Source organism: Macaca mulatta, chromosome 7 (genome assembly GCF_049350105.2).
Source record: "Macaca mulatta isolate MMU2019108-1 chromosome 7, T2T-MMU8v2.0, whole genome shotgun sequence".
In the NCBI taxonomy this organism is placed as follows: domain Eukaryota; kingdom Metazoa; phylum Chordata; class Mammalia; order Primates; family Cercopithecidae; genus Macaca; species Macaca mulatta.
The window spans coordinates 138,009,780-138,024,520 of NC_133412.1; the positions used below are offsets into that span (position 1 = coordinate 138,009,780).

At 39.7% G+C, this 14,741-nt stretch overlaps 1 protein-coding gene across 9 annotated transcripts in view; it reads left to right on the forward strand.

Moving 5' to 3' along the window:
* Positions 1-4,792: 4,792 nt before the first annotated feature.
* The window catches only part of CHURC1 (churchill domain containing 1), a 29,772-nt gene continuing 19,823 nt past the window's right edge, over positions 4,793-14,741 (forward strand). For 6 of the 9 annotated variants that reach the window (XR_003731610.2, XR_003731611.2, XM_028851613.2 and 3 more), the window contains exons 1-2: positions 4,793-5,174; positions 13,646-13,781. Coding sequence is in view for 7 of the 9 variants with exons in the window: in XM_028851613.2 (XP_028707446.2) it covers positions 5,022-5,174; positions 13,646-13,781 (289 nt within the window). In the remaining 2 variants the exon portion in view is untranslated. The remainder of the gene's footprint in view (positions 5,175-13,645; positions 13,782-14,741) is intronic. The other 3 variants (XM_015143905.3, XM_028851616.2, XM_002805068.4) reach the window with 2 other exon arrangements.

The following is a 14,741-nucleotide window of genomic DNA, read 5'->3' on the forward strand; positions in this document are numbered from 1 at the left end:
TTCCTTAAATCAGATATTTACAGTTTCACATGTGTACACAGGCTCCTTCGCACCCGTTTCCATATCCATTGGTTACTGAACTTTCTAAACTGGCACTGAAGTATTACAACAATTTTTTCTGCACCAATTTTATAAACTTAAGCAGTGTAATGCCTGTTTTTTTCCTAAGGCAAACCAAAGGTAATTTTCTCAAGTTTCTGCTGCCTTCTTTAGCAGAATTTGATGGAGGATCTTTTATACATTTGTAATAGATAAAAAATAAACCAGACTGCAAATCATTTTTGAAATCTTAAACCACGTACCAAGTTTTTTATTCAAATTGTGCAGGGTAAGTTTAAACTTAAATTGCATTCCATTAGCCAATATGAGTGTACTTCTGTAAGAATAGTTATGTTGAAATAAAGTTTTAAAAAGCAATAAATAAATAAATAAATGTGTTTGAAAGGCTTCAGTTTATCATCTGAATAGGGAAGTAGCCTGAAATTGAGCAGGAGAACCCTAAAGGGAAGAAAGTCTAACTCTCCCACTGAACTAAGAAGAAAACCTGCTGACCCTGAACTTCTAGGAATGCTTTCATACCTGTCCGCAGCCAGGCTCACCTGTGTTCACTGTGTTAACCCAGAAATGCTGCTAATTCGTTCATACCAGGCAGGTGACATCAGGTGACGACAACCACAGACTCTTATTTCACACTTTCCCTGAAACAATGGAAAGAATGACCTATACCTTCCCAAGCAGACAAGCTTCTGCTCGGAGATGAGCTTCCTCTACTCCATCTGTGAAACTGGTCTGAGGGCCGGGCGCAGTGGCTCACGCCTGTAATCCCAGCACTTTGGGAGGCCGAGGCGGGTGGATCACAAGGTCAGGAGTTCAAGACCAGCCTGGCCAAGATGGTGAAACCCTGTCTCTACTAAAAATAAAAAATTAGCCGGGCACGGTGGCATGCGCCTGTAGTCCCAGCTATTCAGGAGGCAGAGGCGGGAGAATCCCTTGAACCTGGGAGGCGGAGGTTGTAGTGAGCCGAAATCATGCCACTGCACTCTAGCCTGGGCGATAGAGCAAGACTCCATCTCAAAAAGAAAGAAAAAAAGAAAAAAAAGAAATAGGTCTGAGGATACTACCATAAAGGCTGGGGCACTTTTTTGCTCCTTTCAACAAAAGATGAAAAGAATAGATATGATCAGCATTTTGTCCTCCTTTCAGCCTCTTGGCTTAAGACATCATAAGGCAAAAGAAAAAATAGGAAGAAGGTGTTAAAAGGAGAGTCAAACTGCACTCCTTAGGGAAAACTTTCATCTTGCCACAGGGATGTGGTTTAGCACATGTAATTGAGCCAGCAATTAGGGCCATTTTAACATTTAGATTTTCTTTAATAAATTCCTTTTACAAGAGATGATCTCATATGTAAACTGCAACATGGTTTGTTTGATGTACATCATGGACATCACATATTTATTAAGGACCCATAGGGGCACCCATATTGCCCCAGAGAAAATTCTATTAGAAGATAAAATTGATTCTGCAAATGTTATATTATATAGTTACCTATAAGAGAAAAGATTTTTTTTTTGTTTATTGTTTTTCTTATGTTACATCACTACTTGTTCATTTTATTCAGGTGCTAATCTTCTTCTGCTTTGTAGCCTCTATTTTCCTTTCTCCCATCTGTCAACCTCAGATACTTTTATATTCCCATTACCACAATCACACTTTAATTTCTGGTCCTCTCTACCTCTTCCACTGAGTCTCACTTCCTGCCTCTCTCCTCTGAATGTCGCTAGATTTAAATGGAGAACTTCACTGGATAGACAGCCCTGAGCTCTTGAGCTTTTGTGACCATGAATATGATGACCTTTTTTTTTTTAAAAATCTTGCTTATTTTAATGACACGTTATAACTCTGGGAAGGTAAAAAAATTTCATAAATATGTAGATTGTCTTTCACGCTTTAGAATATGAAATCAATTCATGCTAATGGGTGTAATCTTTGAGATCTATGACTGTAGTATAATTTTTCATTAATTTATTTTTGTCGTGTATAGTCTCAGTGATGAGGCAGAAAGCTACACATCTCCCCCTTGTGGTTCCTGCTAGCGTCTGCCTTTGGCATGTCCATTTTTTTCCCCCAGTTCCAATAAGTCCCAATAAAATGCAGCTAAAATAATCTTCTTTTTTATTTATTTAGTTTTTAGGGACAGGGTCTCGCTGTGTTGCCCAGGCAGGGGTGCAGTGGCATGATCATAGCTCATCACAGCCTCAAACTCCTAGGCTCAAGAGATCTTCCCGTCTCAGCCTCCTGAATAGCTAGGACTGCAGGTGCACGCCACCACACTGGGTTAATTTTTAAATTTTTTGATGTCATCACTATGTTGCCCAAGCTGGTCTTGAACTCCTGGCTTCAAGTTATCCTCCTGCCTTGGCCTCCCAAAGTGTTGGGATTACAGGTGTGAGCCACCACACCCAGCCTAAAATAATTTTAAACCACAACTCTGACAACACTCTCCTGCTCAAACCTTCAGTGGCTCCTTACCACATGCAGAATAAAATCCAAACTCCTTGTGGTCCACCTGAAATTTCTATACAAAACAAAACAGAACTCTGCTTTTTGAAATTCTATACATGTTTTAAGGCCCAAATTCCTCTTTCGTAATCCTCCACCTGGGCATAGTCTCACCATTTTGTGTTCTAATACCCCAATCTGCCAGTAATTATTAGTATTTGTGCTCATTTTATCTCTCAGACTAAATCGTGAGTATCTGGGGAGTAAGAAAGGATTAAAAGCCAGTATTAGCCTTTAAAAACAGAGAAAGCATTTAAAAATGGACGAAGAGAGAGAATTGGGCCAGGTGCAGTGGCTCATGCCTATAATCCCAGCACTTCGGGAGGCTGAGGCGGGTGTATCACTTGAGACCAGGAGTTCGAGACCACCCTGGCCAACATGGTGAAACCCCATCTCTACTAAAACTACAAAAAATCAGCTGGTTGTGGTGGTGTGCCCCTGTAGTCCCAGGTACTCGGGAGGCTGAGGCATTAGAATCACTTGAACCCGGGAGGCAGAGGCTGCAGTGAGCCGAGACTGCGCCAGTTCACTCCAGCCTAGGTGACAGAGTGAGACTCTGCCTTAAAAGAGAGAAAAAAAGAATAGACTAGCCCTGTCCAATAGGAATATGAGAGTTACATGTGTAATTTTTAATTTTCTAGTAGCCACATTTAAAAAAGCAAATGAAATTAATTTAATAATACATTTTTATTTAACCCAGTATGTCAAAAATTATTTCAGCATTATCATATAAATTTATTAATGAGATTTTTATATTTTTTACTAGTAAATCTTCCAAATCTAGTGTGCAGAATGTACTTACAGCACAATCTCAGTTCAAACTTGCTGTATTTAAAGTGCTTCATAGTCATAAGTGGCTAGTGCTACTGTATTAGAAAGAAATTGAGCCAAGGATAGCAATAGAGTCTTAGCGCTGGCTGACTACTGAGTAGTTTTACCATAGACAAGACCTTTAACCACTCACTTCTGTGGTTTCCTTATCTGAAAAGAGGAGGCATATTTTTCTTACCAACCACATAGGGTTGTAATAGCATAAAATCAGAAACTGAAATGAGGACACTTTTGAAAGGTTGAAAATGTCATACAAATGGGAGGCATTATAATTATTCTAAGAATAAAGTAAACTCTGATGGCTGTAGTTCATGCAGTGTTTCTTAGCACACCTGTGATTTTTAGTAACTGTTGCAGGTACTTACTAGAAGTTGAAATACTAAAGGTTACAATTTCAGTGCTTCTGTGGAAAAATAATTCCCATATTAGCAAGCCCAGTTAAACTAGTGTGCTTTGAAATGGTTATTAATCTCTTCTTTAAGGAATCTGGATCCCAGAGTCTCCCATGCTCCCCAATCTTTCTTCACTGACATGACAGCAATAAAGCAGGGCTGAGGGAGGATGTTGATGTTCCCATTGGAGTAGAGAAGTGTGATGAAGACACATTGTTCAGAAGCAAAGACAAACTTCGGAGATTCGTATGCAAGTTAATTAGATGGTTGCGAATAAATAAGATGCTTTCAACACAGAGAGAAAGGATGAGGCGGGGCGCCAATCACAAGCATTTTGAGATCCACAGGATTGGGAAATGATGCAGGAACAACTGACCTGGTCATTTGTCTATTTAACTAGTCCTTGCCCGCCACTGAGGTGCTTCTGTGACACCTGAGAGAGATAGAAATACGGTACCCGTTGCTATGTCCTCCAGAGGACTTCGGAATGGCCAATTATGACTAATATTTTAAGTGTTCTTTGAAGAGATTTTCTGCAGCACTCTGGGTGTCTCTTCCCAAACACTTCAGTTACTGTTTATTCACCTGCTGAGATCTATCTAGTCTCTTATTCATTCTCATTGCCTTAAGAAATGGTACAGAAAGGTATTTATTAACATTTCAGATTTGTATATGTGGTAGCGAGAAATAATTCCCTTTCTTGTGTGTTGTGATTTTCCTTTCTTATCAGCCTAAGCTCAGGAAGGTGTCTATGAGAACTTCGCTCAGCCCAAGATCCACCTTCCCTTCCCGTCACATCTGTCAGTGCACACGATTTCTTCCTCTTTCTCGGAAGGAGTTCTGAAGCCCCACCCTTTGCCGACGCAAGGTGCCAAGGAGACTGTGCCCTGCCTTGACAACAGTTGCTAAGGGGCAGAGACTTCGGCTCGGTTCCCTAGACGGAATATCCAGGAGTCGAGTAGTTGGGCGCATGCGGCAACCATATCTCAGCTCTCGCGAGGTTTCGTCTTCCCGGAAGCGTTGGAGGGCGTTCCATGTTGACCTCGTCGCGATGTGTGGCGACTGTGTGGAGAAGGAATATCCCAACCGGGTGAGCGACTGGGCGCTCCCTTGGCCCGCGGCCGGCCCCCGAGGTGTCTCACACCCCAGGCTGGCCTTCCCAGATAGGCCGTTCGCGGGGCGGACTTGGCCGCACTGCCTGTCCCGGTGACCCGGTAGCGGTATTTAGGCACACGGGGGATGGCCTGTGGCGGTCAGCGCCTCTGGTCCCCGCCCTGGCGGCTGACCTCAGCTGTCGTGGCCGTTCTCTTGAGCTCCAGGGAGCAACAGAGGAACCCCACCACCGCCACAAACCCGGTCGACAACCGAGGGACTCCCTCACCCCCACTACCGGTATCATCCTCAAACTCGATTTGATGAAGTTCAATTTTCTTACCGAATTCTAGCGCTGGAGGGGACCTCTGAGGTCATGTGTTCTAACACTTTTGCGGATGAAGAAACCAGTGCCCAGAGAGGGGAAATCACTTGCTGAAGTTTACATTCTGGATGAGAGCCAGGACTAGAATTTAGGTTTCCTGCCTGTTACTACCTTTTAAATCTCAGTTACTTTCAGGTTCAAAGCTTGTCTATTCTCATTTATTCAAGGCATCCTTGTTGAACATTTATATATGTGTAGTTAGATTACTTTGCTAGGCCAGAAAGGAATTATTTCTCCTCTCTTTGAGACAGGGTCCCACTGTTGCCCAGGCTGGTCTCAGATTCCTGGGATCAAACTATCCTCCCGCCTTGGCCTCCGAAAATGCTGGGATTAATGGCATGAGCCACCGCGCCCAGCTGGATTCTTTATTTCAGAGAAGAAATTAAAAGGCAGCTTTGGTGCTGCCTAACAGCTTACAGTTTTGGGAAGTATGTGACTAACAAAAATGAGTACCTCAGTTCAGAAATGCTATTCAAGTTTAGGGAAAGAGGAGGGCAATAGGAGATAGTGCTGTTCTCCCCTGAGAAAAGGTGGACATCATCTAAGGCTTGAAGGGCAGTTGTGATTAGGGTAGAAAAGAAGGTGAGGAGCTGGAGGATGGGGGACAATTACAGGAATGGAATTTGTGCATTGGTTGGGAGGGAGAAAACCTCTGTAGTTGCTTATGTCTTAGTATCTTATGGGTAATACTTAGGCTTTTGAGTAGCTTGTATAGCAGTATGAATTCTCATGGTACAACTACTTTGAAAAAACGGGTGAGCCTTATAAAACACAGAAATGACCCAGCGATTCCCATTCTAGAAAATGCATGTGTATATGCTTCTGAAGACCTATAAATAAGAGTGTTCATAACAGCATTATTTTTGTAGTAGATTGGAAAAGTAACTGTGATATATTCATTAGAATGGAACACCATTAATGAATGAGGAATGGAAATGAATGAAAGAGCAGTAGTTCTCTACCAGGAGTGATTTTTGCCTGTTAGACATTTGGCAATATCCGGAGACATTTTTTGGTTGTCAAAAGGTGAAGTACTACTGACTTCTAATGGGTGGTGCAAGGGATGCCCCTTAACATCCTGCAATACATGGGACAGCCACTACAACAAAGTGTCACTCCCAATGTCAATATAGTGCGGAGGTTGAGAAATCCTGAATTATAGTCATGAAACCAAACTAGAATTACCAGCAACCTGAAGTCTTACAAATAGTGTTGATGAAAGAACACATAAAGTATAATTCAAAAAGAAGCAAACCAAAATATATTATTTAAGGATGTACCTGGGTGGTAAAACCGTAAGGAAAGCGCACAATTACTGTTAAGTCGAGATAGTGGTTACTCCTAAGGGATTAGGGTGTGATCAAGAAGGGTCACATGAGAAAAAGTCTTCCGGGGTACAAGCAGTGTTTTATTTCTTGATTCGGGTGGTGGTTCTATAGATGTTCACTTTATAATTATTTCTTATTCTCTACATTTATGTTTCATGTACTTTACTGTGTACTCTTTCGTTTTTTTAAAGTTTAAAAAGATTTTTATGAAACCGGTAATAAACATGGGATATTATAGGACCATGAGGGAAAAGTTTGCAGTAGAGAATATTAAAGAGAGTAGGTTGGATTCTTAAGAGTGCAGTTATTGTAAAACTTAAAAGTCATATTGAGAAGTTTAGAGTTTACATGTTAGGCATTGGGCAACCATCAAAATTTTAGTAGAGAAATGATTCTGAAATCTGTTATTTAGGAAAATGAATTTTATGGCTGAATGTTGAAATGGTGGAATAGAGGGTGTGTAAAGAGAGAACTCCACAGAGCGTTTCAGGAGCCATGGCAACAGTAGTGTAGGCATGAGATAATGAAGACCTTATTTCAAAGAAAGAATTAGGCCGGGCGCAGTGCTCACACCTATAATCCCAGTACTTTGGAAGGCCAAGGCAGGTGGATCGCTTGAGCCCAGGAATTTGGGACCAGTCTCAAACATGGCAAAACCCTGTCTCTACAAAAAAATACAAATAGGCTGGGCACATTGGCTCATGCCTGTAATCCCAGTACTTTGGAAGGCCAGGGCCGGCAGATCACCTGAGGTCAGGAGTTCGAGACCAGCTTGGCCAACATGGCGAAACCCTGTCTCTACTAAAAATATGAAAATTAGCTGGGTGTGGTGGCACACACCTGTAATCCAGCTACTTGGGAGGTTGAGACAGGAGAATCACTTGAACCCGGGAGGCAGAGGTTGCAGTGAGCCGAGATCACGCCACTGCACTCCACCCTGGGCGACAAGAGCAAAACTCTGTCTCCAAAAAAAAACACACACACACAAAAATACCCCACAAGTATTAGCCAGGCATCGTGGCATGCACCTGTAGTCCTAGCTACTTGGAGGCTGAGGCAGGAGGTTGCAGTGAGCCATGATCATGCCACTGCACTCCAACCTGGGCAATAGAGCGAGACCCTGTTAAAAAGAAAAAAAAAAAAAGAATTAACAAGATTCAACCAGTTTAATGTAGAAGAGAATAAGGGGAGACCTGTACATGATCACATGATCTCAGGGTTTTCAGTCTAGGCAACTGGGATGTTGGAAGTATCATTACAGAAATTGGAGGCGTATGGGAAGAAAAAACAAAATTGGGGACAAATGGTCAAATTGTTATTAATATCATGCTTCACCTGAGGTTGAGAATATCTGAAGGGTTAAGTGAATATATAAGACTGCAGTTTGGGTACAGCTACATAGATAGACGAGTCAGTCAACAAAATAGGATTTGTTCTCTAAAGAAAAAAATTTAGAGAATCAAGGACTGAGCTCCAAAGACTAAATTAACTTCAGAAATGAAAATAAAGAAAGTATAAGGAAGAATAGTAGAAAAAGGGATTGAGGTGATTGGAAAACCAGGAGAGTGCCTTTCAAAGGCACTTTTCTCTGATTTTATTCTGTTCTAAAATAATTAAAAGACTGTCATGAAGAAGAATTAAACTTTTCTTTGGAATTTTAGAAGGCAGATTTAGAAATAATTCGTGGGTGGATGTTATGGGTCTTAGACTTTGAATCAGAATAAAGAACATTCTGACATTTCAAAATGGAATGAGTAACTCTTAAAGGAATTAAGCTCTCTTCCTATTGTTCAGTAGAGACTAACTGACCATTTGGAATGTCAAGGATCCTTCCAACTCTGGGGTTCTTTGAAGTCATGACCTATTTTTAAGTGCAGTAGGAGCAGAAGCCCACTGCTTTGGCTCAGCTTTGCAGAAGCTTAGCAAAGGGAAGGGTAATAAGATGGTGGGCCAGGCCTGGTGGCTCACGCCCATAATCCTAACACTTTGGGAAGCCAAGGCACAAGGATGGCTTGAACCAGGAGTTTGAGACCAGCCTGGGCAACATAGTGAGACCCCATCCTTACTAAAAATAAAAATTAAAAAACATTAGCCAGGCGTGGTGGTGTGTGTCTGTAGTTCCACCTACTTGGGAAGAGGCTAAGGCAGGAGGATTCCCTCAACCCAGGAGTTCGAGGCTCCAGTGAGCTAAGATCACACCACTGTACTCAGGCCTGGGCAACAGAGCAAAACCCTGTCTACTTAAAACAAAAAAAAAAAAATCATTTGTTGGGAGGCTCTAAGTGTAGAATGAGTAAGTAATAGTTAATTATTTATCTTTGATTACATAAAGTTGTTTGGAGTTTTGTCATTTATTTTTACAGACTAGGAATATACAGTACTGAATTCTTAATGGGGCTCTGGCCTACTTGCTTATAATGTTAACACTGAGAATTTGAATTCAAACATGAGTCAAGTTGGAAATGAACCATACTAATGTTTTGAACACAAATGTTTTTTAACTCAACTGCGAACCACATTTTTTTTTCCTTCAGGAAAGCATTTAGCAAACCGGTCGGAACTAAACTCTACTACATTTTCTAAAATTACTGAACAGGCACAAAATTGTAATAAAATATTTTTCATATCAAACTGGAAATGAAACTTCATATATTTTAATTTCAGCTTTAAATTTTGTTAGTAATGCAACAGGAATACAGAAATACATTATTAATCAGTGGGGAAAAATCAGCGTTAGTGATACGTTTAAGTTTAAAATTACATGTTTTATATTTGTCGTTTAAAACTAAGCTGCCGGCCGGGCGCGGTGGCTCAAGCCTGTAATCCCAGCACTTTGGGAGGCCGAGGCGGGTGGATCACGAGGTCAGGAGATCGAGACTATCCTGGCTAACATGGTGAAACCCCGTCTCTACTAAAAATACAAAAAACTAGCCGGGCGTGGTGGCGGGCGCCTGTAGTCTCAGCTACTTGGGAGGCTGAGGCGGGAGAATGGCGTGAACCCGGGAGGCGGAGCTTGCAGTGAGCCGAGATCACATGCCACTGCACTCCAGCCTGGGCGATAGAGCGAGACTCCGTCTCAAAAAAAAAATAAATAAAATAAAAAAAATAAAACTAAGCTGCCAAATTTCATATACTCAAGTTGTTGCTTAGTAGATAACATTAAACCAGATTTAATTAAATGCTGAATAATATATAATTAGCAAAAGAGTTGTAAAATGTTACTCTGCATCTTAAAATTTATAGTTATATGTGCCTGTATTTAAAAAGTATACTCTTCAATCAATTACCTAACTTTCCACTTAAGCCAATGGAAAAACGGGCCGGGTATGGTGGCTCATGCCTGTAATCCCAGGACTTTCGGAGGCCGAGGCTTGCAGATCACTTGAGGTCAAGAGTTTGAGACCAGCCTGGCCAATATGGTGAAACCCGGTCTCTACCAAACAATGCAAAAATTAGCTTGGCATGGTTTTGTGCGCCTGTAATCCCAGCTACTTGGGAGGCTGAGGTGAGACAATCACTTGAACCCAGGAGGCAGAGGTTGCAGTGAGCCGAGATTGTGCCACAACACTCCAGCCTGGGTGACAGAGTGAGACCCTGCCTCAAAAAAAAAAAAAAGAAAAGGAAAGAAAAAGACAATGGAAAAAAAGAGCAAACTGAACTCAAAGCAAGCAGAAGGAAGAAAATAATAAGGATCAGAGTAGAAAATACTGAGAGAATACAATAGAGAAAATCAATGAAATAAAAAGTTGGTTCTTTAATAAAAACCATATTTTCCATTTTTAAACATTCCTGGCAAAATATATACATTAGCAGAACTCCAAACAACTTTATGTAATCAAAGATAAATAATTAACTATTACTTATTCTATACCTGTAACTTGTATCATCTGAAATAATTTGCTGGAAAAAAATTAATCCAGTCTTTATCAGAATAATTAGAGCTTTCTCGTAAGATTTTATAACATACTCTCACATTAATTATCCTCATAGTTTTCAGCCATTTCTTCTTGCACACTTGTATACCTTTACAAATCCTTAACCAGGATTTATCTGAATCAAATTTTCTAAGGGTACTTAACATGTCGACTTTTTTCCCTTTCTTCTTGAAGTTGTTATGGTCTACTGTTATTATTGTGGAATTGATTTGAATTGCATTCTTTTTCCACCTGTTATGGGAGCCAGAAAACCTTACCTGAATAATGTGTGCTTTAGTTTACTTTCCCAAATTTGGATGTTAGTAGTCTTGCCTTACCTAGTAAAAGAGCTACGCCTCACTGATGAAGGTTACTCTTGCTGCTTTCAAATGACCAGGGCTCTTAAAGAAAGTCCCATCCGCTTCTTATATACTGTACTTGTATTTTGCCATTTGAAGCATTTACTTCCCAGAGAACAGATACATAGATACTTCTCCTCCTTCAGTGTTTCCTTAGAGTCACATTCTGCCTACTTACACGGTCAGATTACAGCGGCTAGGCCACATTGTGCGAGGAACCTGTGTCTGGATGCAGTCCAGTTCAGAGTTATATTTATTTGAAATTGACATTTGGATCTTTTTAAAAACTGTTTTGCTTTCCTTAATTTTTTGGAGCCCTTGGCAGTCAGCTTTTATAGATTCAAGGGAGCTTTTCTACAAAAGCACCATTGTAATTCAGTGGGGGAAAAGATAAAATGATAAATTGGACTTTATGAAAATCAAAACTTGTTTGATCATCAGAAGAAACCATTAAAAAAGGCAAATCAGTGATGGAGAAAATATATTTGGGAAAAAAACTTGTGTCTAAGATATATAAAGGACGCTTATAACTCAAAATAAACAACCTAACTTTTTGAAAATGGGCAAAAGACTTGAATAGACACTCCATAAAAGAAGATACATGAATAAGCACCATGAAAAGATACTCAACATCATTAGCCATCAAGGAAACAAAAGTTGAAACTACAATGAGATACCACTTTACATCACTGGAAAGGCTAAAATAAAAAGCAATACCTAGTATTAATGTAGATATAGAGCAACTGGAACTACACGTTGCTGGCAAGAATGTAAACTGGAAAACCATGTGGCAGTTTCTTGTGAAGTTAAATATACCATGTTTTTACCATATTAGCAATTCCACTTCTACATATTTACCCGAGGGAAGGGAAGACATATGTCCATCCAAGACTTGCACATGAATCTCCATACTGCTTTATTCATAATAGCCCCGAATGGAAACAACCCAAATGTCTACCAAGAGCTGAATCCTACAGGGGATACTATTTGGCAATGAAAAGCAACAAACTACCAGTACCTAGAACAACAGGGATGATGAACATAGGCATTATATCGAGCAAGGGAAATTGGATGCAGGAGTATACTGATTCTGTTTATATAAAATTCTAGAACGTGCAAGACTGTGGAAATAGAAATCAGATCAGTGGGTGTCTGGGGTGGGATGGAGGTTAGAGATAGACTGAAAAGCACGAAGGAACTTTTTGGGTGGATAGAAATGTTTTATACCTTCACTAGGGTAGTGGTTACATGGGTATATACATTGGTTAAAAGTCATTAACCTATGTGTACCCTTAAAGTGTGTGAATTTTATTGTATGTAAATTGTACTTCTGTAGATTTTATTAAAAAAAAAAATCAAACCATTTGCTCTTAATAACTGGAAATGTATACTTTAATCCTAAGGCCCTTTTCCCTTTTAGTTGTTAAGGCAGTGCACCTGTGATTTAATAACTCTAAACTGTGTAGTAATGTCTTGATTTTTCCCACCAGATTTAATCTCTAACTCATACATAGAAGGGAGAGATTCCTCCATGTATAGAAGGGAGAGATTAATTCTCCCACCAGAGTTCATCTCTTCCTCAATACACGGAAGGGAGACATTCCTCAATACATAGAAGGGAGAGATTAATTCTGGTGCTTGGAATCCAGAAAGACTTCCTAGTGGCATTATTTATGGTGAATCTTAATTTTGCTGATGCTTCTTAAAATTCCTTGAAGATAGGAACGTATTTGGCTCATCTTTGAATCCTCTATTGTGCTTTGCACAATACCAGACATACAGATGCACTGGAGAAACGTTGATTTGAGTGATTTTTTGTCACATTACTTAAAAATACTATTACGTTTGTTGCTGAGAAATGGGATTGGACTAGATTATTTATAAAGTGACTTTTAATTCTTAACAAGTATTAGTAAGCCTTTAGCAAAGACTTGCTTTGGGTTGCGGACAGTGGTTCACAACTGTAATCCCAATACTTGAGAGGCTGAGGTGGGAAGATCGTTTGAGCCCAGGAGTTTGAGACCAGCCTGGGCAACATAGCAAGACCCCATCTAAATTACCAAAAAAAAAAAAAAGTCTTCCCTTGAGCCAGGAGCATAAGTTATTTAGAATTTCTTTTTTAAAAACTTTTTTTGAAAATTTGTATAGTTTCTTAGTAAAGATGTAAAACCCGTTCTCTCTTAAATGCAGATGTGTCAGTCTTACGAAATGAAGAACTTAAGCTTCTGTTCCTCAGTCACGTGTATTCTTAAGGACTGACATCTATAGAGCTGGGAGTTTACTTTTGTTTGTTCGTTTTGTATTATGATCAAGGATCAAAACTATTTGAACAAACAACTAAACATCATAGTATGTAAGATCATCTTTATCATTGACTCAGTTTTTGTTTTGATTGAATTTAATTCTAGTTTTGGTATGCCTCGTTTAATATTGTTGGCTATTAAATTTTTCTAATTTTCTATTTTCTTATTTTATATTAAGGTTTCCTTAAGATGTTTCCAGATATCTATTTGCAGTTTGTCCTCCCTTTTCAACATATGGCAGTCCTCAGAGACTTAAGGGTCTAACACTGTGCTTTAGTTGCCTTTTTTTTTTTTTTTTTTTAACATGAGTAACATTTCTTTAGGAAAGCTGGTAATTTCAAAAATTATTTGGTATATGACCTAGAAGGAAATGCTGTCCATTTTTTCGTTTTGTTTTGCCTTTAGAGATTTCAAGTCTATTAATCATCTCACTAAAGATTTTGAAATGTAAAGAAATTAAATTCCTGTTTCTGATATTTTAGGGTAACACCTGCCTGGAGAATGGATCTTTTTTGCTGAACTTTACAGGCTGTGCAGTGTGCAGTAAGCGGGATTTTATGCTGATCACAAACAAATCCTTGAAAGAAGAAGATGGAGAAGAAATAGTTACCTATGATCGTAAGTAGACTTTTCTTTATTTTTTTAACCTAAGTGTGTTAGCAGGTGTCAGCTTTTGGAAGTTGATATGTTACGCAAAATATTCTGAGGCCTATTTCTTTATTGTATCGTGCACATAGTTACAAGTTAGGTTTTTTTTTTTTTTTTTTTTTTTGAGACGGAGTCATGCTCTGTCGCCCAGGCTGGAGTGCAGTGGCCGGATCTCAGCTCACTGCAAGCTCCGCCTCCCGGGTTCACTCCATTCTCCTGCCTCAGCCTCCCAAGTAGCTGGGACTACAGGTGCCCACCACTTCGCCCGGCTAGTTTTTTTGTATTTTTTAGTAGAGACGGGGTTTCACCGTGTTAGCCAGGATGGTCTCGATCTCCTGACCTCGTGATCCACCCGTCTCGGCCTCCCAAAGTGCTGGGATTACAGGCTTGAGCCACCGCACCCGGCCTACAAGTTAGGTTTTTAAGAGGAAAATGTCATTAACACCTCATTTATCTGGGATCATCAAAGAGTCTATGTAAATGACTTTTGCAGATAACTAGAGCTTATGATTCAGACACTGAATTTTTTTGTTTATCAAATTATTTTTTAGGGACATACTTTTAAAAGCTTTATGCTGCCTTAACAAGATATATTTTTTATTAATTGTTATTATTGTGACCTTAGGGTCATCCATGTGAGTTTTCACTTTCTGCTACAGTATAATACCATGATATCCTCCAACAGCTATTAAAGTATTTAGGGCTACTTGTCCCTATACTAAATGACTTCCGGAATGCAGTGTTTTTTTTAGTCTTGTTTCTGCTCAGAATGTCTAGCTTTTTTTTCCTCCAGTGTCACTGTCAGTCTGTTGTTCCTTTTGCAGCTAAATAATAAGCTGCCTTCATATCCTTCTCCTCGTCCTCAATATTGGGAAACCAAATAAACTGTGTATAAAAAAAATTAATTCTGAGGTTAGCACTAAGGATTTC